Source organism: Hippocampus zosterae, chromosome 11 (assembly GCF_025434085.1).
Source record: "Hippocampus zosterae strain Florida chromosome 11, ASM2543408v3, whole genome shotgun sequence".
NCBI lineage: Eukaryota > Metazoa > Chordata > Actinopteri > Syngnathiformes > Syngnathidae > Hippocampus > Hippocampus zosterae.
Window position 1 is genome coordinate 5,037,342 of NC_067461.1, and position 26,270 is coordinate 5,063,611.

Genomic DNA, 26,270 nt, shown 5'->3' on the forward strand with positions numbered 1-26,270 from the left:
AATAAGCAATGCAGTTTTTTTTTTTTGGGTGAGCTGGAACAGAATGAGCTGGGACAATTTGAGCGTTTTCATGAGCGTGGTGAGGAAATGAATTCATCTCGGATCACAACGTGCCACTGTATAGTTATCGCCTAGAATTGTTTTAGTGTTTTCCGAAAAATATTTTTTGTAATGATGAAATTCCTCTTGTGTAGGGTGATCATAGATTACGCCGCATTCCGACCAGGGTATAATAATTTTGGATGTTTCCTTATTCATAGTTTTTATTCCATTTTGACTTATTTTTTAAATGAACCTTTCAGGGACAGCGGTTACTACAATGGACAGCTTATCGTGTTATCAGGTTACAGGGTGTATTAAAGGGTTCATTTCATTTTAATTAGTGTACCTGTCAGTTTTTATTAGTTCCAATCAAATGCTTTATGCTAATTTACCTTAAGTATTAGTTTTAGTTTTATTTTGTAATATATGGAGTGTTTCTCAAATTCAATATATTTTTTTCATTTAGTATTATGTAATAAAGTAAAATAAAATTAATTCTTCTCTGTAGCCGTACAGCAACACCAAATTAAATACTTGCTCATGTGTATTTATATTTGTCAAAATGCAAGATCTTTACGATGACGCCAGCATGAACTAGGTTGAGCACACAACACAAAATGCACATTGTTCTCATTGATGATTTGCATATTCATGACTAAATCACCTATCAATATAAATCCATACCAATCCAGATTCTTTTGCTGTCATAGAAACGGAACTCCGTTGTGACCCGAGGATGAAATAAATAGCTACTCGCTGGCTCCATGCCAACCATCTTGTCGAGTTGACTAAAAATAACCACCAAGTGATTGAAAGGTGTCTTAAATTCATGTTCATGGGAGTGGATAAAAGTGAGGCCTTAATGACCGAGAGTATAATCAACCCCAGGGACCGGAGCACCTACACTATGACTCGTGATGCGGCTGATTCCAGCCACAAATTGACTCCCAATCTATCGATCCATCACTTTAGTTGGGATTTTGTCGGGAAGCTGGTTCCTGGAAAAGAATGTGTCACCTTGACGGCCGCAAAGTTGGCAAGTGGATTACTGATTCTAATTTCCCTGCGGAAAGAAGCCAATAAGGTTGCCAAACTACGGGTAACAGCCACCCTCTTGGGGAGAAAATTTGCTACTACTCATGCGAGTGGAGAGGCAATGTGTTAATATCTATCCAATGGGAGTAGCAATATGCTACGATCTATCTATAAGGGGAGGCAAAGCGTTGTCAGGTATTCTAGCCGAGTTTTAAATGACATTCTCCTGGCAAATGACACTGGAGACTGTGTGTGTCTGGTTTTATTGGATTTAACTGCATTATTTGATACAGTGGCTCATAGTGTTCTCTTGGCTCGTTTGCAGCTCCTGGTGGGCATTGGCGGAAGCAAGGGCGCTTCCGCCAATGGTGGTTTATTTAGCTGACAGAACCTTTTGTGTTCGCCTTGGTTGCTCTGACTCACAAACTGCCCCACTGTTGTGCGGTATTCCACAGAGCTAAATTCTGGGGCCTCAGCTGTTCCTACTTTATCTGCTCCTGTTGGGTTTCATCTACCATCATCCCAGTTCCCAAGAAATCAGCAACATCGGAACTGAACTATAGGCCTGTCGCCTTGACGTCTGTGGTCATGAAGTCCTTAGAAGTCCTAAAGAACGTCACCGGACCCATGCTGGACCCTCTCCAGTTTGCCTACCGGGCAAACAGGTCTGTGGAAGACGCAATCAACATAGGTCTGCACTACATCCTTGAGCACCTTGACAGCACAGGGACCTACGCAAGAATTCTTTTTGTGGATTTCAGCTCTGCATTCAACACCCTCATCCTGGAACTCCTCACCCCCAAACTTCTCCACCTCGGTGTGTCCCCTACGATCTGCCAGTGGATCCTCAGCTTCCTGACGGGACGGACACAACAGGTGCGACTGGGAGCAACAACATCAACAACACGCACCACCAGCACTGGAGTCCCACAGGGATGTGTCCTCTCTCCACTGCTCTTCTCCCTCTACACAAACGATTGCACCTCAACAAATCCAGCTGTCAAACTCATAAAGTTCGCAGACGACACCACGGTCATTGGTCTCATCAAAGATGGCGACGAGTCTGCGTACCGCCAACAAGTGGAGCAGCTGGAGCTCTGGTGCAGCCGACACAACCTCGGGCTGAACACGCTCAAGACTGTAGAGATGATCGTGGACTTCAGGAAACATTCTTCTCCACAGTTGCACCTCACACTATCCAACTGCCCTGTGTCAACCGTCGAGACCTTCAAGTTTCTGGGAATCACAGTCTCCCAGGACATGAAGTGGGACGTCAACACCATCTCCATCCTGAAAAGGGCCCAGCAGAGGATGTACTTCCTGAGCCTGCCGAGGAAGCGTGGCCTGCCACAGGAGGTACTACGACAGTTCTACACGGCAGTCATCGAATCAATCCTGTGTTCTTCCATCATAGTTTGGTTTGGGGCCGCCACAAAAAAGGACAAAATCCGACTTCAACGGACAGTTAGGACGGTGGAAAAAATCATTGGCACTGCCCTACACACCCTTGAGGACTTGCACACTGCAAGAATCAAGACAAGGGCACGGAAAATCCTCCTGGATCCACCGTACCCTGCCCACCACCTTTTCCAACTACTCCCGTCAGGCAGGCGCTACAGATCCATGCGCACCAAATCCAGCAGACACTTAAACAGCTTCTTCCCTCTAGCCATTAACTCCCTAAACAGTCACTGACGTAGTCACTCTCTTGTACTACAAATATTGCTACTGGTCACTCTAAAATGATTCATTTTAGAACCAGTCTTAAACTTGGGTCTTAAGTTGGACAGGCATTTTAAATTGGACCACCAATTTGGTGCCTTTGTTAAATCTTATGGGGCTGGCTAAAAGGTACATCCTCTCCTTTCTCAAGAGCACTTTGAAACAGTAATTCATGCCTTCGTACATCTCGGATTATTGTAATGCTCTGCCAGCCAATCCTCCATTAAGTGACTCAAGTTGTTCCAGAACGCTGCTGCTCGCCTCTTGATTGGTATTCGTAAGAGGGCGCACACAACTCCTACTCTCACATTCCTTCACTGGCTACCTATTCATTTTAGAGTTCTTTTTAAGATCCTATTATTTGTTTTCAAATCTTTAAATGGTCTCACACCACCTTAATCTCTGAACTCCTCCACCCCTACTCACCTGCCCGGTGCCTCGGGTCTGCGGACCAGACATTATTAAAGGTACAGAGAACTAAGCTGAGGCTGAGAGGGGATTGAGTCTTTTCCGTTGCTGGTCCTTCTCTTTGGAATGACCTCCCACTGAACATTCGGCATGCCCCTTTGCTGCCCATCTTTAAACTCGTCTTAAAACTCATTTGTCTTCTTTGGCTTTTGACTCAGCATGAGTCTTGAGTTGCAGTTTATTATTGTTTGTTGTGTGAATTATTTTTTAATTGAATTGAATTGAATACAACTTTATTGTCAAATGTGCTGTACGTATGTGTAACATACAGCACAGATGAAATTTCTTCCCTCTCAACATAAAACAAGAGGAGCCGCTGCGGGTGTCCGCGCCGCCATCAAAAGAAAGGTTTTCGCTCCACCTACGGCAATTTTTATCTTTGTATACAGCGGCGGGGTTTTTGAAGGGCTCTATAAATACAGTTGAGTTGAATTATGCCATTGACCTTATTTCTTAGAGGAGTTGATTTGATGACCACTTTCTCCATTAATGACACAGTCATTGCGTCTAGTGGGCTCCCTGTAGCGTGAAGAACTCGTGAGAAAAATCAATGTTTCCCACACACACTTCTGCACTGATTAGTGTGTTTCCACAGAAAAGAAGCTCCCAACTTGATTGACAGAGAAGCTTTTAAAAAAATGAGTCATACTATCCTGAGTAAAAAAAAAAAAAGTCAGTTGACACTACACTCAACCCAGCAGGACGTTATCTTCAGACGTTATTGTTTGCATGTCGTTGAGAATGTACGATAGAAATTGTCACACGGTTCTCACGAAATCCGGAAAAATCATTCCGGGGTAACGGAAGACAGCTGGCACGACCTAGCATTACCTCCACAAGGGAGCTAAAAATAGCATCCGACAATGATAAATAGCGAACCAACGTAATTTCCTTCCATATGATTTTCTGCAACTTGGCACACACACACACACACACACACACACATGCAGACTTATCAGGTTATTCAAACACATTTCCTCTACGCCTAATTGTTTTGACTTGATTGTCTGTAATGACTGGGGCAACAAACAATTAAAATTTATCTCACAAACCAACCACAGAGCAATTTAAGGCGAATGGTTCATTTGTTTTTGGCCCAAGGAAGTGGCCTCCCCCCTCCCCCATGCTGTGTTCAAAACAAAGCGTGCGTTCATTTTTATGCAGTCTCTTGATAAAATTTAAAATTGAGAGTAATCCCAAAAATCCCGCTAATACACTAGCTTGCTAGTTAGCTCCACGTGTGTTGCAATTTGGCTTTTTAAAAAATCATTGTATTAATGAAATAAAGCAAAAAGTAAATAACTGGATATGTGGCGTGGTGGCTAGGTATAGCTACATTATTCTCTCTCCAGCTAGCTAGCTCAAAGCCACAAACTAGCTATTTTCCAAGTTCAAATCTCACTCCTGTTCCACGTTATGTGGGAAATGGAGACCATTTTTTTGCGGAACCAAGCTAATCAACCAGGCCATCAGTAGTTTCGCTTCATTTTCGTAACCTACACGATCCTATCGATTTAAGGACATATCTATCTCCTCATTTGACCTAAGGGCTGCCATTTTTCCTCACTACTGATCAGTGATTGCTTGGCTGTGATGACGTTCACAGTTCCTGCTGGCCTTTTGGCCTCTTCATTCATCATTGATCATGAGAGAAACATGAAGACTTTGTGAGGCACAGACTATAATCCTGTCGCTATCGCTCTTCTAATGACTCCCGCAAGTGCGCCTGTGTGTTTTGAATTTTAATGACGGAGGCGGTTGGACATTGCTAGAGAGCGATACATCTGTCCAGGAATAGAAATACAGTACCTTACGTAACAACATCGCTCTCTGTTCTCCTCTGGAATACACAAACCTTCTGTACATAATACGGATGATGGTAGGTGGGCTGACACATGGCAAAATATTGCTTTGGCAGCTGCTGCTCCGATTATGAGCCTTCCGTAGGTGAATATTGGCATCTGGAGTATGTTGCTGATTAAAACAAATAGTTGTGTGTGTTGTAATTTGCTGATATGTGAAATCTGTTTGTTGGTCCAACCAAACCTTCAGACTAGCTAGCTAGCTAGCTAACGAACGAATGAACTAACTAACTAACTAACTCATGAAACACCCTTCTACATCTTGGGGAAATTGGTTCATATAGTTTTGCCCCATATAGGGGGTGTGGTGGGGGGTATTGTTCAGTATCAGAATCTTTCTTAAAATCTGCAACAAGTTTGATGTTATTTGTTCAGGCTAACTGACAACGCAAGCATGGGCTGCTAGGTAGGGGCCATAAATGAATTCCTGTTGTATTTACCTGCCGCTCTGTGACTGAACGTGGCGTCTAATCACCCGTCGTACTTTCTCACGCTCCGTTTCCATCAATCCGACCTAACTTGATGCTTTTAATGACTTTAGGGAAATAGGGCCTGCACTGTTCCAGCGCGCTGCCATGACAGCTGCCGCACTCCTTCCGTACTTTGCGTACACGTGTGTGTGTGTGTGTGTGTGTGAGGGGAGGGGTGGGTGATTGAGGGGTGGGGGGCGAAGTTGCAGAAAGCAGGCACGTCAAATTTTGATGAGCAGGAACAATTGAAACGCCTTCTCTGATTATAATAATACACCCGAGTGAGAGCTCTCGCTCATTAGTTTGGAGATCCAGCTCCTTGCTAAACATCGGCAAGTGCTAAAATCAGCACCTGCGGGCAAGAGCATCGGCATAAACAATGGAGCACATTTGATTATTGTTATTTCGCACATTTTCTTTGCCGCATCACAGGGTTTTGATGATGAGCGCGCTAAAGTGTGAGTGAGAGCGAGGGAAGAGTCTGGCAGGATCCTGTCAGTTTCATCATCTTTTTTTGCCAGTTTATTTCTTCGAGTCAGTTTGCGAGAGTGCCGACGTCCACGGAGAACATTTATGGGCATTTATGGACTCTTATCCACAAGTGGCTTTCATTTTAGCTTTGTGTAAACAAACTCCATGCCAAAGTTAGTATTTCCCATTTTAGCGTTTGAATGTACAGGGACTCCATGCCTATTCACGGTTTTGTGTTCACAGATGTACCTATTTGTGTTTTTTTTTGTGGTACATATTGCTATTATCAGAAGAAAAAAAAAGAAAATTGTATGCTTGTGCGCTAGGATGTAAAAACCGGTGCAACTTTTACACCTGGTGAAAGCAGGTCTAAGTCGTGGCGCAAGTGGTGAAATGCATTCATTCATTCATTCATTCATCTTTCGAGCCGCTTGATCCTCACTACGGTCGCGGGGGGTGCTGGAGCCTATCCCAGCTGTCTTCGGGCAGTAGGCGGGGGACACCCTGAATTGGTTGCCAGCCAATCACAGGGCACACATAGACGAACAACCATTCGCACTCACACTCACACCTCGGGACAATTTAGAGTGTTCAATCAGCCTGCCATGCATATTTTTGGAATGTGGGAGGAAACCGGAGCACCCGGAGAAAACCCACGCAGGAACATGCAAACTCCACACAGGGAGGCCGGAGCTGGAATCGAACCCGGTACCTCTGCACTGTGAAGCCGACGTGCTAACCACTGGACTACCGAGCCATTTGGGTGAATTTGATCGAGGTGGGGGCAGACCGATTTTGCGCTCCAGACACATGCCACCGTACAGTGTTTCATTTATAAATATGACAACAGAGTTCATCGAACCCTCTGAATCATTGTCGAAATCGATTCATTGAACATCATTATCGTCATAATTATCTGACACTCAATCTTAAAAACATCTTGTTGCTGGGGACTCGTTTTGTGTCAACTTTTTTTGTCATTAGTGGCGCGTATGCACATCGGGGGAGCTTTCATTTATATCGTTGATGCTATGATGCTGACAAACGCAAGTCTTGTTTTGAAATTCAGCTCTCTGCTTGAGACACTCCTAATCTGTGTTTAAGCACATTGAGGATAAGCCTACCGAGTTTTGGGATAGGATTTCCTGCGGTGAAAACGCACTTAAAGCAAAAATCATTTTCCCCCAAAATGCACTGAGCTCGGGGTAAAAATGCTCAACGACAACAACCGAACATAAAACGCCATGACTGAGGACAAGGAAAATAGGCTTTATCGTTTGGTGTCGCAATTCAGTAGGCAACAAAGTGGATTATAAAACAAGCACATGTTCTATTTGCATAATGCCCGGAGGCTGAAATCCAGTTACACTGACTTGCAACAAGGGCAAACAAATAAATGTCTGTCTTGTCTTGTGTTGCGTAACATTAGGTACGCTTGCACAATTTAATGAGATCGTTCATCTCCGTTGCCGTTATCATGTCTCATTTCGAACGATGCGGCGCGGTTTTCACTGTTAGCTGCCATATGACGGTGGTTGCGGGTGTGAGTGTGAGCCGTGGCATACAGCAGCATTGAGTAGACCGCTTCCTCTTGCAAATTTGCGAGTCGTGACCTGTGCTCCTCCGTGATTTGCTGGAAAAAGCTACCTCTTCACTAGTTTTGCACTCACGCCAAAGATAAAACCATTCCTTTGGTGCTGTCTTGCAGCGTCTTGGGGCCAAGGAATTACGTTGAATTGACTTCAGGCACGTTTAGACACAAGTAATGTTTGGCTGCCAAATTGTGTCACCGTGCTGCCAAGGAACTATGTTCACTTAGACAAAAGTAGTCCTTTTGTTCCATCTTGTGCCAGTTGTTAATCTTTATAATATCTACTTGCGATATTCAACAGAGTTCGCTCCTTAGCCCCGTTTTTTGTGTCCTCTCCGAATAATGCTCAAAAATAGTTTTTGTACCGAATCCAATGCAGAAAAACGATTGCGAGCTTGTGTGATCTCGGTGCTCAGGAATAATGTTGACATTAGTTGAGGCACTTTATTTAGACAAAAGTAGTGATGTTCTTGAGGCATCTTGCTGCCAGGGAACTTTGTTGATGTCTGCTGAGGAGCTGCATTTCTACATAGATTTTTCTCAACTGTCATTTTGTGGCATTGGGGGTGCCAAAATCTAAATCAAAGTGAGTTGAGGAGCTTCATAAAGGTCAGACTGACTGCTCTACTAGCTACTCGGTTACCGTGAGTTGTGGACAAAATTAATGCGTTTGCAATCATCTTATGGGCATCTTGGTGCCAGAGAACTTTGTTGCTGCGTGTTGAGGAGTTTCATTCCGACAATAGTTGTGCTTTGCTGTCGTCTTATAACATTTAAAGGTAATTATAACGCCAATATGAACCTTTATATGACAGGCGTTTACTGTTTGCAGCAGATTTCGGTCACTATATTGCAACAACTTTGCTTGGGGAAAAAAAATGTACGTGATGATGAATGGGATTTGGGGGGTGAACCCCCGAGGCATTTGATCTGGACCGTGTGCAGTATCCTACTCCACATTCTCCACTTTATAGCCACATGAATTCCTCTCCTTCATGGTATGACTCTCCAAAATTTCATTAATCCTCCTGCCACATCCCCCCCCCCCCTCCTCCCTAAATTCCTTCAAAACTTTCACTTCCCCCGCTCAGCCCCAGGAAGCTAATTGGCAACCCGTGAGCACTACACCATTCATCAGCGTGCCGGCTACCAGATAACTAGTTCCCCGGGTCTCAGTGCAATTTAGAGCAGCCTCAGAGTAAAACGCTTACCGACTGCGTGGCGCTGCGGGCTGGCCTCACATCTTATTTCCCAGCGCCCTTTCTTTTGGTCCCGCCCCGAAACGCTCCTGCGGGCCCGGGTTTAGTGGCCGATGACGTCCGACCTCCCCCTCATGCGACTGACGGGTCAAATTAGAAGACGACCCTAATCATTTTTTTGCTTCCCACCCTTTCCGCATATATCTCGCCTGTTGCCACACGAAAACTCCTTTTTCCACTCGATTTTTTCCATTCCTTGGAAGGAATTCTTGACACCTTTTAAGATGCAGGCCCGGGCAGGTGTCGCACAACACAAGCCTTTGTTCTGGCTTGATTTGCGATCTCGTGTCTCGTGTTCTGTAGATATAAAGGATGTCAGGCTGTGTAATGAGGGCGCCTCCCCTGCTGATGGCTCCTATTTATAAAGTTGTCTGCAGAGGGACAGAAAAACATGAGAAAGGCCATTCGTTGGAAATGTACACTTTAGCTCAAAATGATTCGTACGCTTGCTGAATTTTGAGAGGAAAATGGATTGTTTTATTTGATGAATGATTGGGAATGACTACGAGAGGGCCTCTGGTTCAGATTTTCGAATATGTTCTGTCAATCTATTTTCTGCCAATTATCCTGTTCTGGGCTGGCCATATTGTGCCTACTTAGTTTTCTTTTTTTGGCCTCTTTTTCACAGAGTTAATGCAAATGTAATGAAACTTGTACACAATGTATTTGTGTCTGGTATTATCATTTCCAACATCTGCTCTTCAGATAGATAAAAAATAAAATAAAAAAAATAAAATATATATATATATTTAATGGGTGGCCCGGTAGTCCAGTGGTTAGCACGTCGGCTTCACAGTGCAGAGGTACTGGGTTCGATTCCAGCTCCGGCCTCCCTGTGTGGAGTTTGCATGTTCTCCCCGGGCCTGTGTGGGTTTTCTCCGGGTGCTCCGGCTTCCTCCCACATTCCAAAAACATGCGTGGCAGGCTGATTGAACACTCTAAATTGTCCCTCGGTGTGAGTGTGAGCGTGGGTGATTGTGTCTGTGTGCCCTGTGATTGGTTGGCAACCGATTCAGGGTGTCCCCCGCCTACTGCCCGGAGACAGCTGGGATAGGCTCCAGCACCCCCCGCGACCCTAGTGAGGATCAAGCGGCTCGGAAGATGAATGAATGAATGAATATACAGTATATTTAATGTTCAGTGTTAACATTATGGCTGTATTGTGGCCACTTGAAATATTTATTTACTGGACTGAATGATACAATTTCTGAAAATAGGTTTCATCATAATATTAAAATACGTTTTGTGATAGACAAAATAGTCGGTCGGGAGCCTTTTGTTAAAGATGGAAAAACACTCCAATCGTCCCAAAACCATTGTCTCAGAAGCTCTGTGGCTTTTCAATACTTACCTCAGCAAATTTCAGTTATTTTAGTGCCGACATTCAAAAAGGAACATGAAATCTCATGGCGTACCTCGTCAATTATGAAGTCTCGGCTCAGGTGAGTTGCAAAAGCAAGTGTGAGGTAATAATAAAAAAGAGATTTAAAAAAAAAGTCAAATTATATCAATTATATATATTCGGAGGGAAATGATATAAATTATATATATTCGGAGTGGAGTTACTAACATTTTTCGGAGCACCTCTCGGGCACAACTGCACTTACAGGAAGTGAAGTACACACATTTGGCTTAATTTCAGCATTTTTTCCTCCTTTCCGATCAAGTCAGCGAAAGGCCCCCCATGCTTCTGCAACATTAGCCTGACCTTTTATCATGTGGTATGTGTTCAGAGGAATCGCTCCTCCCAGACCTGTTGGTCGGACCGACATTTTGCGATTGATTGTCCCCCCCTGTCCCAAAAAAAGTGTTAAGATGCCCAATAGAAAACACAAAGTAGCACCAAAGCACTACTTTAAGACAGTGCTTTCCGCTCTCACGATAAATGGATATTAAGAAATCATGCACTGCAATTTGTTTGAAGGACCTTAACCTGCAATTGAAATACAACGTTCACAAGTTATTGATGCCCATGTAAAAAGGTTTGTAATTACCTATGAATGCCACAAGATGGCGACAAAGTACTTGTTTTCATATTAGTTTATCCGACTGGACTGAGCATAAAAACAGCAAATCGGGGGAGTCTTCTCAGTCAATGTAAAAATCTGAAATCTGAAAAATCTGCAACGAGGAGGATTTGCAGATGATAACTTGTTCCTATCAATAACTAAATAAATACTCCTAAAAAAAAAAACGGGCCCAAGAACCAGACAAAGACCGACCAAATACAAAGACGACGAGGTGTAATGTCCTCCACCTACACCTCCAACCACCCACCCAAGCCGAACAATGAGCCGTTATTATAGAAAATAACGATTCCCAAGTTAACTGTGAATAATGACGCAAATAAAGCCATTAGGAAAATAGGAGAGAGGATGATCAGAGCCACGGTACGTGGATGACTCAGCCATGTTGAAATTTAGAGAGAGTTTTGGGGCTCCGTCGAGGACGATGAAACACTCTTTTAATGGGCGAACTCTAACGATGCGCTGGCGCTCTCATGAAGCCTACCAGTCTGCCTGCGCCACACATAAACAAAACAAAACCCAAAAAAAATAAAAATACATCCAGACAACTCGGAGACGCAATCGGGCCATGGCAAGTGATAAAACATGATACTGTATATCGGTTCTGTAAACATACAAAAAACCTCAAGTCTTATATTTCATGGATGGGATTTTCAGAATTTATTTCAGATCTTGCTAGTATAAGCTGGACACAACATTTTACATTAGATTGTACAGCGGTGCCTTGAGATAGGAGTGACCCATTTTAGAAGTTTTCATGTTTTCAAGTTTTCAAACGGTGCAAAATTCTATGACAGGCTAACAAACAAAAACTGTTGAGCACCATATGAATATATTCTGTATCCTCTGCAAAGAATGACTGATATTGCTGTGGCTTCCTGGGGAGCTGCCGCTGCTCAACCCGTATTGTTTTGTGTTTTTTGTTATTGTAAAGTGTCCTTGGGTGTCTTGAAAGGCGCTTATAAATAAAATGTATTATTATTATTACAGTGCACTCCGCTTAATAGAACACCATTGGGCCGAAGCGCTTCTGTTCTACTAAGCGGGGTTTCTATTAACCGGAGACACTTTATTAGGTACACCTTCAGACACGTCGACGACCAAGTTATGCACGCAGAAAACCCCCTGCTGACGAGTTAGAAGAGATATTGGACGTGGACGTCCATATCTTTAATCAAACAACAACTTTAATCAACTTCAGTCAAACATCTCAAATCACGAGAAAAATTTCGTTACTTTTGTCTGGAAACAGGAGTCCGTAATTTTGCGGTTGACTTCCCGCTCAATGCGCTGGATAAGAGGGAAGTCCTGGAAACCGCAGGCGTACCTTCTGAGAATCCGGCAATGCATCGTATCGTCTGAGTATGTCCTTCTTATCCGCAGGTGATAGCCCTCGTCTCTTGAATGAAGTTGAAGCCATTGTGACGTGCGTGTGTCTATGTGTGGAGTGGCGCGTGCTACCTGTTACTGTATACGGCTAGAACTACCGCGTTTTCTCGCGATAGTGGTACAGTATCGCAATAGCTACACTTCGAAAACCACTAGTTTACAATGTTCATTGCTTACGGCCTGTTCTATTAAGCGGAGATCTGTTCTACTAAGCGGAGTATCTTTATAGGAAATTGCATTAGGCAAATCTGTTCCAGAGCCTTTTGCTCTATTAAGCGGATTACTCTATTAACCGGTGTTCTATTAAGCGGAGTGCACTGTATTATTCAAGTGTCTGTTATACTGCCCCCTGGAGGCCAAGGGGCACACAACAGAAGTAGCAGCACAATGTTCACTGAATCAAAGCAGCATATGTGGCACAAACTGTTTAATTTCTTTGCATTTAATTTAGATTTAATTATGTCATTACTGCATTTTTTAACATTTGAAAGTATAAAACGGAGTGTTATTTCTCTCTTAGGACCGCTGTAGATGTAAATAGCCGGTCCAAACAATAAGATACAGACGGTAAATGGAAATGGCGCACTTACAGGAAGATCCGCAGTTTGCATCCGGCCTTAATGCTGGCGAGATGTGACGGCCGTGACTAAAAGCTACAATGAACAGAAATAGCTTTGGAAAAAAGTAATAGTGCGGAATGTTAGTGAGACAAAACACCTGTCTCGTTATAAAACATATGGCCACTTCAATGTGCATCAGGCCAGCGTTGGCCTGATACCTTCAGGCGAGCGCAAATTGAATTCAGCGGTGGGAAAAGTTAGTTCCGAACTCTTCTGGAATGTCGCAGAACACGATAGGAGATTTTGTGGGTCCGAGCATGTGGGGCAAAGGCTCTTTGTGGTTATACTTCTTAGGCCAAGCGCACTTGGATAAACTTCCCATGGAGATTGACGTACGGTCGATGTTACCATCGCAGCGGTGTCATCAGAACACGTCTCCGCACGGCGCAAAATGAACAATTTTGCGCCATCGCCGCTGTTCACCATTTTTTTTTCTTCCTCTCCCCGGTGTATGTATTCTCAAATTTCCTTGCGACTGTCTGCTCACCTTCAGTATTCACCCAGCCCATCTCCCTTCTTTCGCACGCCCACGATCGGCGCGGGGGTGCGCGCGGCACCCATTTCGTCGCTGCGCATATCTTTCATTTGTTTTTTTGTTTTATGAAAGCAGTCACAATCAGGACGACAAGGGGAAACGGGATTCAAAAAAATAACAGTCTTGACCTTCATTAGGATGCCATTGGATGACTTCCAGCGAGTCATACGTGCGAGGAATTCCAAAAGTACCCGTGAACAGCAATCACCGGTCGATAGTTTGCTTCTAAGATTTCTAAGCAATTTCTTACTCTTTGCATTTTGATAAAATCATAGTCGGATTCTGGCTGCGTATCAACTTCAATTTCAGCTGCTTCGCCTAATGCCTGATCTGCATGCACAACATTTGAAAGGCGCCAACGCGTGGGCTGCTGCTGTATATTATGAAGTTTGCCGAAGGATTTGAAAGAAATGCCTCTCTGTGTACTCTCATTTCCAGCGCTGACAAACGTGAAGCTGTGGGCAATCGATCGGCAATGTTTCCAGACCATCATGATGCGGACGGGTCTCATCAAGCACACGGAGTATATGGAGTTTTTGAAAAGGTAAAGAAGTCACAATGATGTGCGGTAGCGAAAGGGATGGAGGACGATAAAGTGATGCGAATAATTACTGGGCCCTCTTTCCTCTCGCCTCTGATTTATTTTTCATATTTGCCACAAAATGTATAAATATTGGGCGGCCCGGTAGTCCAGTGGTTAGCACGTCGGCTTCACAGTGCAGAGGTACCGGGTTCGATTCCAGCTCCGGCCTCCCTGTGTGGAGTTTGCATGTTCTCCCCGGGCCTGCGTGGGTTTTCTCCGGGTGCTCCGGTTTCCTCCCACATTCCAAAAATATGCATGGCAGGCTGATTGAACACTCTAAATTGTCCCTAGGTGTGAGTGTGAGTGCAAATTGTTGTTCGTTTCTGTGTGCCCTGCGATTGGCTGGCAACCGATTCAGGGTGTCCCCCGCCTACTGCCCCGGAGACAGCTGGGATAGGCTCCAGCACCCCCCGCGACCCTAGTGAGGATCAAGCGGTTAGGAAGATGAATGAATGAATGAATATATATATTATTTATTGTTTACACAGAGGGGCGGCCCGGTAGTCCAGTGGTTAGCACGTCGGCTTCACAGTGCAGAGGTACCGGGTTCGATTCCAGCTCCGGCCTCCCTGTGTGGAGCTTGCATGTTCTCCCCGGGCCTGCGTGGGCTTTCTCCGGGTGCTCCGGTTTCCTCCTACATTCCAAAAATATGCATGGCAGGCTGATTGAACACTCTAAATTGTCCCTAGGTGTGAGTGTGAGCGTGAATGGTTGTTCGTCTATGTGTGCCCTGCGATTGGCTGGCAACCGATTCAGGGTGTCCCCCGCCTACTGCCCGGAGACGGCTGGGATGGGCTCCAGCACCCCCCGCGACCCTAGTGAGGATCAAGCGGTACGGAAGATGAATGAATGAATGGATGTATAAATATTCTGGAGAAACATTCTGTTGACTGATGATCGAAAAATGTTGTCAAGTTTGCGGCCCATTAGGCGTAGATTTAGTGTAAGAATTTCCCAACTAAATCACCCTACAATCAAAGACGGTAGAGCCAGTGTGATAATTTGGGGCTGCTTTGTCACTTCAGGACCTGGATGACGTGCTGTTTAATGGAACAAAGAATTATGCTGTCTACCGGAAAATCAAGCTAGGAAATATTTGACTCTCAATCCGTGCGAGCTCAAGTGCTTCATGCAGCAGGACAACCACCCAAAACATTACAGCAAATAGGGAGTAACCTTTTAACAAGTCCACCTTTGAATACCGAAAGTGTCAAAAGTCGGGAGTTAAATCAAATTGAGATGATGCGGTGCAACATTTTCAACTTTTTCCTTTTTCACGTGGGGTCAGACAAGTTGATATTCTTTATTCTTAATAAAGTTTTATAACTAGTGCTTTTTCTATATACTTGGGATGTCTTTGTGAGAAGGCAAATACTTTTTTACTGAACCGTAGGTGTCAGGTAGCTCTCACCGGGGGCCTAACTTAAACAAGTTATTCAAGTCACTGATTCATCTTTATATTTATTCTCTGCGGGGAAGCCCATTATCACTTTAGAGGCCCGCACACTGTTTTATCTGAGTGCATGCGCAATATCCGATGAAAGTGTCGATAAAGGTGAATGAGATTCGGTTCCCCGCGTGTTTTATACCGTCCGCCGCCGCGGTCATGACAAAGAAAGAGGTTTGATGCCTACCCACTAGGCGCTTCCGTGCAACCACGCCACTTTCTCTCTTTTCCACAGGAAACGTTTCCACTGCACCAAAGCGCATGAATCACAGTGATAGAAATCAGAAGCTGTCACTTTTTTTATTTCATGGCAGGCAGATGGATGCAGCAAGTCGTCAGAGCCTCCCACTAAAATAATGTTTAGCCACAGGTGCGATGGAGTGGAAATGTCAAGACAAGCTGGAACAATTGCCAAAATGGACCAACATTTTTGCCTCGCAAGGCATCACATGATCAACTCCAAGCGCGCGCGAGCGCGTGTGTGTTTGGTACGCTTATCAATGCTAATGTCATGCTATTCAAGTCGCCATTGAATAATCAATGACGTGATAGATTTTTTTTTCTTCCTCAGTAATCATCTCGCTTTACAAGCACATTTGCAATGCCTAAACACACACACACACACACACACACGCACACGCACACACACCCCACTTGCTCATCCAGTCACATTCAGATGCCTTCATGGCCTTGAAAACAGTTGGAACTGCAAACCTTTATTTATTTTGCTGTATTTTTTTTTGTTTTATGTAAGGAGGGAATATTTATATATATTATATAATATATATATATATAGGCGGCCCGGTAGTCCAGTGGTTAGCACGTCGGCTTCACAGTGCAGAGGTACCGGGTTCGATTCCAGCTCCGGCCTCCCTGTGTGGAGTTTGCATGTTCTTCCTGTGTGGGTTTTCTCCGGGTGCTCCGGTTTCCTCCCACATTCCAAAAACATGCGTGGCAGGCTGATTGAACACTCTGAATTGTCCCTAGGTGTGAGTGTGAGTGCGAATGGTTGTTCGTTTCTGTGTGCCCTGCGATTGGCTGGCAACCGATTCAGGGTGTCCCCCGCCTACTGCCCAAAGACAGCTGGGATAGGCTCCAGCACCCCCCGCGACCCTAGTGAGGATCAAGCGGCTCGGAAGATGAATGAATGAATGAATGAATATATATATATAATATATAATTTATTATTTATTATTTATTATTTTTATATGCAACAAAATTTATACATGCCGACCGCCTGTGAGATCCTGAATGATGGGTGAATTGAAGCTCATCTTTTTGACATATAGCATGACATCACGTGAAAAATGCCAGCAATCGGAAATTTAATGAAGAGCATCTGCATCTTACAAATGTCATTTTCTTTCTGTTTGATTTGGACTTCCATGAAACCAGAATCATACATTTACCTTTTCAGGACTTTAATATTTTTACTTCCTATCATAGTGGCTGCGTAAATGCGACAAAGCGAGACTCAACTCTTTGTTTTTTCTCATTTGCTTCTCCAAACTGTTCAAAAATATTCATGAAGCAAAAGAGAAAAGTTTCCAATTGCATTAACGTCAGTCGCGACAAAGCCAGACGTCGCCTCTTGCGAGATAAGGATCACCTTCCTCTGTATGATTGTATTATTTAATCGTCGGCGCGTAGCCAGACGCTCATAGACAGGATCCTCGAAAAGGTCAAAGTCATATCATAAGCCGCATGATCATTAGCGCAACTTGATTTTCGCCCGCGACGGCTGACTTTTGTATTATGATTCGGACCGCCAGCTGTTGAGTAATCAAATAGGAATTCAAAGCTCACGATCCTGTTTTGGACTTAACAATCACTTTCTTTGGACTTGTTGACTTTGAAGGTTTTGTTTTGAGATGGTAGTGTGGCTGTAAAGACGCTTGCATTGATCAAATGTCCGCTAAATGAGTCATTTTTGATGACCACTTCACCTTTTTAAATACATTAAAAAAAAAGAAACGATAAAAAGATAAACAAAATGTATTAAGAAATAGGTTGAACTCAATTACTTTCAATCAAACAACATATAAAGAATTACTTTTCAACCCAAAAAGGAATGACAACTGCTCATCAAACTCATCACAAGGATGGTGCTGCCTTTGCGCCATGCTGCCCCCTAGAGTTCAAAAGCAGACTGCCACCGGAGCCAACAATCTGATGAAGAAAGCAGAAGCATCTCCTCTCACTTATACTTTGATTCAAAATTTTAATGACCACTTATCAAATGAATGAAATGGGCCGAGAACAAATTTTAACCCCTTTTTTAACATTTATTTATTTTTATGTTGCAAAAGGTGATTTATAGCGTCAGATATGCTATGCTCCTCTCTCTCCTGTCCTCGTTTAAGAACCCGTCTTTCTTGGTGGTCACCCCCTTCATGCCCCCTCCCTTTTTTTTTTTTTTTTTTTACTATATACATATAGTACTATACTATATACATATATAGCGAAGCTCTCAATTTACCGGTCGATCTACGTTCCAACCCTCATCTATGGTCACGAGCTATGGGTCGTGACCGAAAGAACGAGATCCCGGATACAAGCGGCCGAAATGAGTTTTCTCCGCAGGGTGTCCGGGCACTCCCTTAGAGATAAGGTGAGAAGCTCGGTCATCCGGGTGGGGCTCCGAGTCGAGCCGCTTCTCCTCTACATCGAGAGGAGCCAGATGAGGTGGCTTGGGCATCTGATTCGGATGCCTCCTGAACGCCTCCCTGGTGAGGTGTTCCGGGTATGTCCCACGGGGAGGAGACCCCGAGGAAGACCCAGGACACGCTGGAGAGACTATGTCACCCAGCTGGCCTGGGAACGCCTCGGGATCCCCCGGGGAGAGCTGGAAGAAGTAGCTAGGGAGAGGGAAGTCTGGGCTTCCCTGCTAAAGCTGTTGCCCCCGCGACCCGGCCCCGGATAAGCGGTAGAAGATGGATGGATGGATATATACATATACGGACATGTAAATTGCCACCTTGGTCCCACTTCCGCATTTCCATGGCAGAACTACACTGACGCCACAGGGTTAAAAAATAGTCCAGTGGTTAGCACGTCGGCTTCACAGTGCAGAGGTACCGGGTTCGATTCCAGCTCCGGCCTCCCTGTGTGGAGTTTGCATGTTCTCCCCGGGCCTGCGTGGGTTTTCTCCGGGTGCTCCGGTTTCCTCCCACATTCCAAAAACATGCGTGGCAGGCTGATTGAACACTCTAAATTGTCCCTAGGTGTGAGTGTGAGTGCGAATGGTTGTTCGTTTCCTTGTGCCCTGCGATTGGCTGGCAACTGATTCAGGTTCTCCCCGGGCCTGCGTGGGTTTTCTCCGGGTGCTCCGGTTTCCTCCCACATTCCAAAAACATGCATGGCAGGCTGATTGGACGCTCTAAATTGTCCCTAGGTGTGAGTGTGAGCGTGGATGGTTGTTCGTTTCTGTGTGCCCTGCGATTGGCTGGCAACCGATTCAGGGTGTCCCCCGCCTACTGCCCGAGGACAGCTGGGATAGGCTCCAGCACCCCCGTGACCCTAGTGAGGATTAAGCGGCTCGGAAGATGAATGAATGAATGAATGAATGAATGAATGAATAAAAACAGCTCAGCATTGCCTACCAAAATACTTGACTTGCCCCTTTCAACGCCTGCTACACCCCTGCACCTGATCATTACGTTGTTGCCTCACCACCATTGAGGAAGTTTAGAACCGACCGAAGATCAGCAGCTATCAGATGATTTCCGTTTACGAGGATACGACATGCAAAAATGGGCTGGGCGACTGGATGGAGCGAGACTCTCTGACGAGATAAACTGGCGGGATATTGCCCTCTCGGTCTTGATAAAACCACAAGATCACTTTTATTTCAAAGGCTCAATAGCAGCCGTGTGGTGTTCATTTGACCTTCTGAGAAGCAAAAATGTCTAAAATTAGAGCCTCTTTGTGGCGCGTTCAAGCACCTTCGCACTATGGCCCGCTGTGTAACCAGACCCGTTACTCCCTTAATGCTTAAATATTAATACGCACATGCTGTACCAAAGCATAAGCCAGCACCTATAGCACGATAATCATCTCCTCATTGCCTCTTTTGCCATGCATTTTTTATGAGCGCTGTATAGATGACACCAGAGAGCATGTTTCTCAATTGTAAAGTGCTTCCCGTTCTTGTTCTTTGCAGCGTGCCCACCTTCCACAGCCTGCAAGAGGACATTCTGAGCAAGCTCGCCGACGTCCTTGAGGAGGTGAGGCCTCCTCGCTTGTTCGCCAGACGCATTTGAAAATGTGCTGGTGAAATTCTATACAGTTTGAGTCGCAGTGAAAGGAGGCTTCCAGTTGTTTGGCTGAAATCACACTTTTCATGCAGAGAACATTGACCGTATTTTCCGCTCTATAAGGCGCATAATCCGATGAGCCTTATATTTGGATCACTATTCGGATTTCTTGGGCGTAGTATTTGTATAATGTTCTGCAAAGCGCTTTGTTACAGCTGCGACGGTTGTGAAAGCCCAATATAAATAAAGCTTTATTGTATTGTATAATGTGCCTTTTAACGTAGCTCCATCTACTGGATGCATAATGCAACCGCAGACACTATTGTATCTCATTGACGGTGCGCCTTATACTCCGAAGCGCCTTATAGTGCGGAAAATACGGTACATCTGGGTTGGCAACAATTTTGAAATGTTTTGATACTATATGGTGCTTCAAATCAAATCAAAACCGATTTTCCGATTTAAAAAAAATTTGAATTTGAATTTTTGTGTTACACCCCTAATATATATACACAGTATATATATGTGTATATATATATTGGTCCCACTTCCGCATATATATATATATATATATATATATATATATATATATATAGCATCACGACTACAACATAATTGTAGTGATATACTGTAAATTGAGAATTGCTTCACACTTGATTCTGTCTTAGCTTTTCTCTTTGTAAGAGTGAGCAAGAATCACTAGTTTTGATCTAATTGAATATATATATAATATAATTGAAAGTGATTTGTATTATTATAATTATTTTTTTTAATTTCCTGGTGCCCATGACAATTTCCTATACTGTATTGCCTAAAGTGCAAGCCAGCTCAGGATAATGTAAAGGCCCAATGGTGAACATAAAACTGTCACTGTATGCGGCCCACGGGCCGGACTTTGCCCACCCCCGCGCGAGCTCTTGTTGCAATTTTATTGACAGAAATACGACACAGGGACCGTTGACTTCTTTGCCTCAACAAATGGAAGCCTTTAAATCCATTTGGCAAACGTCGTGCATAAGCATAAGTGCACGCTGATTTGAATGTTTCCCCACCAGCGGAACGAAAATGCATGTTTTCGCTGGTTCCTCACCTTGTGTTTCAATTAATAGAAAGTTGAATTCACCTGAAAGTGGCTGTCGTGAATACAAATGACAAATGGACGGCGGTAAAAGGGCATTTGTTCAGCAACGGAAAACATGCTCCGGAGATAGAGGAGAAGGCAAGCTTAAAAAAAAAAAAAAAAAAAACAGAAACAAACAAACCAAAAAAAAAACGGCTCATGCTCGGGGAGCCGAATAAAAAGACATAATTTCTTTTCTCAACCGATTAGTGAGTCACTTAGTTTGCAGAGAAATCTGCTTTTGAAAAACTGTCCCTTGTTTTGGTACAGAGGCAACTAAAAGTGCGGCCTGAAGTTTTCGGGCTTTCGGACTTGAATTCAAAATGGCATGTTAAGGATTGTTGGGCCTTGGTGGCGTGAGGGGGGGGGGGGCTGGCTGGGGGGGTCTCTGCACTACAGCATGCCGTTCAAGACTTTATTACTCTCAAGGATATGATGGCCGCTATAAATTTTAGTCGACGGGTGGTTGCAGGTGGGGTTGAACAGAATATTTTCTTTGGCTTAAATGCGTCTGCCGTATTACACCCCCCCTCCCCCCCCCCCCACACACACACTCCACAGGTTGCTCCGCCGCCTCCATATTTGACCTATTAGTACGACTAACAAAACCAGTACATGATAATGATATTTTATCGATGAAAATGATGACTTTGTTTCTTCTTCATAACTTATCAAATGCATTAGCCTAGCATTAGCCTAGCATTAGCCTTGGCTAATATTTAACCAATGGCTAATTTGACATTTGGACAATTTTGGACAGCTCTCTGGTTTTTTCGTTGGTTACACCTTCAACTTGTATAGCTCTAAATGTAGATCTGACATTTTACCCAGAGCGCAATCAAAGCACTCGGCTTGCCCGATCAATCCGTCCCGCTAACAAGACACGAACGCCCCCTCGTTGTTTTACGTCCCTTATTTCAGCCTCGTTAACTGCGAAGTTGCCGCCTGGGGAGCCCAAAAGAACGACAGCACGCACCTGAAAGTCACTCTTGTCTTTTTTTTTTTTTTCTTTTGGCAGACCCATTACGAGGACGGCGAGTACATCATCCGACAGGGGGCCAGAGGAGACACCTTCTTCATCATCAGTAAAGGAAAGGTGAGCGCAGGAAAATGACGCTGTTTGGGAATTGCGGCTTGGAATCAGCCACCGTATCTTGCGGGAGAGGAAGAGTTGCTTTCATCACCGCCATTCAGGCTTTTAGCACCACGCCGACATGACTCTGTGCGGCCCCCCCCCCCCCCCCAGCCTCCCACCCCTCCGACTCATGACACCTTCCTCTTCGGCCGTTATCTTCTCGTCAATAATAACGTCCTCACAGTGACACCAGAAATGCCCCAAGTGCAATAAAAATGGGAGAGTGGGGTGTGAGGGCGATGAAGGAATGTTAAGATAAGATAAGATAAGAAAACAATGGAGAAATTCCCAATTCACAGCAGCAAAGTTATGAAAGTAAGAAGTAGAACAACAAAATATAGGAGCTGCTGGAAAGGCAGCCACTCTCGCGGCGCCATTTTGAAGTCAAAATAACAAAAATAACACAAGACAACACATAGGACACAGACAGTCGTTCAATCTTCACCAATTTTCTGCATACACTTTGTTGTCTGAAGCAGTTCTAGATGAAAGAGGAGAGGATCAAAGTGTCCTTTCTCCAGTGGATCAGAGACATCATGCTGAAAACGTGCACACGTCTGCTACAAGCTAAGTTTTGAAAGCAAACACAAAGCTGTAGCATCCATTGACGAAAAGAGATTAGTTCACTTCTCCTGTCCCACGTAATCCGCTTCAAACTCCAAGCCGCGACTCCCAGGTCCAAATCCGCATCGGCACTCCGCGCCAACGCTCCTTTCTTCTCATCGTCGGCTCCTCAAGACCTCCATCCATCCAGCTGCAGACCGTTCACTTTGTTTATACTCACACACACACGCGCGCACACACACACACAAACGTCACATGCACGGATTTGACCTTTTCCCACATGGCTATTTCCCTTAATTTCCCCTCCGAGGAGACGACAGAGCAGGGAACTTTCTGTAGAGGACGCATGATTATATCTTGCATCCTGCCACACACAGACTCGCACACGCGCGCAAACACACACACACACACACACACACACACACACAGTTCTCACATTTTTTGGGTGGTGGAAAAGGGGTATTAGCAAGCAAAGGGGTATTTTTTTTTTAAGTAACAAAAAAGCACTGGTCCATGGGATCTTTTGCGAGGCATAAAAATGCGCAAAAAGCCAAATCAACAGCTTCCTCGAAGAATGTCAGGCATCATTCCCTCTGACAAGTCAAGTTCCTGAGGTGCGCGGTCACCGTTACTCGCACGTCTCGCCGCTAATGAAGTGACCCGTGTCCACAGCTGGCCTATTTATTCTCGCGTACATTTTTTTTTTTGATTGACGGTTGTGTGACACCTCAGCTGTTGTCTCTCTCTCTCTCTCTTTCTCTCTAGGTTAATGTGACCAGGGAGGACCCACCCAACGGAGAGCCCGTCTACCTGCGCAGCTTGGGAAAGGGAGACTGGTTCGGGGAAAAGGCGCTGCAAGGGTTTGTTGATGCCTAACGACGCTGCCTCTTTCCATTTGGATCTTCTCTCCGTTTCGATTTCTGTCACTGTCAGCCGCATTCTCTCCCGTTGCCTCGCACATCCTTATCCTCTCTAATTTGCGATCCGTCTTCCGCCTGTCTCTTATGGTAACGCCGTTCTGTTTATCTTTTTTTTTTTTTTTAATTTGGTTGTTGTTGCCAGTGCTCACTCCGCTTGACAGGTGCGAATGTTTTCAAATGCGATAGGCAGGCCGGGGCACTTGCTGATGGTGTTGAAGTGGAAATACAGGGGGGGGGGGGGGGGGGGAGATGATGGCACTCGGAGCCGCACACTGTTTCCAAACCTTTTTTTTTAAGCTAGCTCAGGCTGGGCAACTTAAATGCCTCATGTGGGTTCGCAATTTTTTTTTTGTTTTTTGTTTTTTTGCTGTCAGGGGTGGCACACAGGCCCACACACTTCCTAACCAGATGTACGACAAAAATACAAATATGTGCCTATGTGCTGTTAATATATAAAAGTTTTCTGAATACATCTTTAAAAGATCCACTGTGCTCCACCCAACAACAAAAGCATTTGAAACAAACCACCATTTTTTTTCCCAGTGAAAAGGGGCTCTCTTGCATAAAAACAACCATTCAAAGATGGCAGAAAAATGCTGAACAGCAAACCAGCATGAAGTGCAAAAACTTTGGTGTATCTTTTCCCTCCCCCACAAAATCCACAATCAAAATTTTAAAATGTTGCGGTATTCTATCTTCCGAACCGCTTGATCCTCACTAGGGTCGCGGGGGGTGCTGGAGCCTATCCCAGCTGTCTCCGGGCAGTAGGCGGGGGACACCCTGAATCGGTTGCCAACCAATCACAGGGCACACAGAGACAAACAACCATTCGCACTCACACCTAGGGACAATTTAGAGTGTTCAATCAGCCTGCCATGCATATTTTTGGAATGTGGGAGGAAACCGGAGCACCCGGAGAAAACCCACGCAGGCCCGGGGAGAACATGCAAACTCCACACAGGGAGGCCGCAGCTGGAATCGAACCCGGTACCTCTGCACTGTGAAGCCGACGTGCTAACCACTGGACTACCGGGCCGCCCTATATATATATCTATATATAGATATATATATAGGTATATATATATATATATATATATATAAAATGAGAAACTCGAGAAATACCAAGGGCTCAGAGAGGAGCTGGAGAGAGCCTGGAAGGTAAAGGTGACAGTCGTGCCTGTGGTGGTCGGAGCACTCGGGGCAGTGACCCCCAAACTAGATGAGTGGTTGCAACAGATCCCGGGAACAACATCGGACATCTCAGTCCAGAAATGTGCAGTGCTGGGAACAGCAAGGATACTGCGCAGAACCCTCAAGCTTCCTGGCCTCTGGTAGAGGACCCGAGCTGAATGAGGGACGGACACCACCCGAGGGGTGAGATGAGGATTTTTATATATATATATATATATAGGTATATATATATATATTTGCCGTATATATTAGGTCAACTCATGTAGTATAGGACAGTATAAGATCCATTGCGATCACAACTAACCCATGTCTGCCATTTACTGGTGAATTGTGATATTACAACTGCAGTCGACAATTGTAAACTTACCGTTTGGCACCTGTGGATTCGCAAATATATCATACACAATATTACACATTTTATTTTCCAGTTTTTAAGGGATTTTTAAGAAATATATCTGCGTTTTTGAAGAAATGTTGGTTACACAAAAGTAATACATTTATATATATACTTTTCCGAAAAAGTGGTTGATTAAATTCCTGCTGTCCCTTCTACCATTCAGTGGAAAAACATTACATTGTCCTGCTTGTCAGTATACGTCGCTGTCCTAGAAAGATGTAAACGCATACATAATTTGTAAGTATGGAAGTCATTTTTGAACCTAAAATTTCCATGATTGCCAACAGTTTGAGAGCATTTTTAGTAGTTATTTATTCTTTTTTTTTAAAGAGCTACAGAACTCTCTACTAGCTATCATGACTCATGCTCTATTTTTATCATACATCTACCTAGTATAGCATCGCCATTTGCTCCCATCTCCTGTTTTATGGTTATCTTCACACCTTTTGTAATTGACATGACAATCAAAAGAAAAACAAAATACACACATGGCTGTAAACATTCACAATAAAGCCGACAATTACATCTCTGGAGACGTAATTGCAGTGCGCCTACACGCATGCACGCACGCACGCGCCCAGCAAAGCGCCAGATTGTGTCTACTTGAAGCCTCGAGTGCCCCACGGCCACTGCAAATACTCTGAGCCATATCATAAACACTTTTGTCTTGAAGAATACTTACCTGCCAGTACAATAAATAATATATTTTGTCTGGCGCAGATGGCCGGAGCCATGAAAACTATTTTTACTCGGCCGGCTCTTTTGCCTGCACGTGCTTTTTCTCTTTTTCTTTTTTTTCTTGTTTTTTTCCTCCCTTGATGAGGAAGTTAAAATGAAACGAAAAGGGAGAGGGATGGAGAAGCACATTTGAGAATAGAGGAGTGAGGTCGTTAAGCAGGCAATTGCAAAAAAAGAGGATGTCGCCCTCTTCTGGTCAGTCATGCTACTGCAAAAATTTGCTTGCACGGGCATCAAATAATCCGTTTGAAGAGGAGGTGATCTTGAAAATGGGCTTTTATACTGTGAAAAAAAACCCATTTAAATAAATGATCACTCGTAAGATAAATCAGAGAACACTATAATTTTATCCAGTTGTTAAACTAAGTTGGTGTGGGGGCTGTTCGTGTTTGCCAATTTCAGCATTATTTGCGTCTTATTAAAGAAAC

General features: G+C 44.3%; 1 protein-coding gene across 2 annotated transcripts in view; it reads left to right on the forward strand.

The window, feature by feature from the left end:
* LOC127610116 (cGMP-dependent protein kinase 1) overlaps nt 1-26,270 on the forward strand; it is a 103,249-nt gene that overhangs the window by 54,716 nt on the left and 22,263 nt on the right. For both annotated transcript variants that reach the window (XM_052079875.1, XM_052079874.1), the window contains exons 4-7: nt 13,930-14,035; nt 19,684-19,747; nt 21,916-21,993; nt 23,362-23,456. In XM_052079875.1, the coding sequence (XP_051935835.1) occupies nt 13,930-14,035; nt 19,684-19,747; nt 21,916-21,993; nt 23,362-23,456 (343 nt within the window). The remainder of the gene's footprint in view (nt 1-13,929; nt 14,036-19,683; nt 19,748-21,915; nt 21,994-23,361; nt 23,457-26,270) is intronic.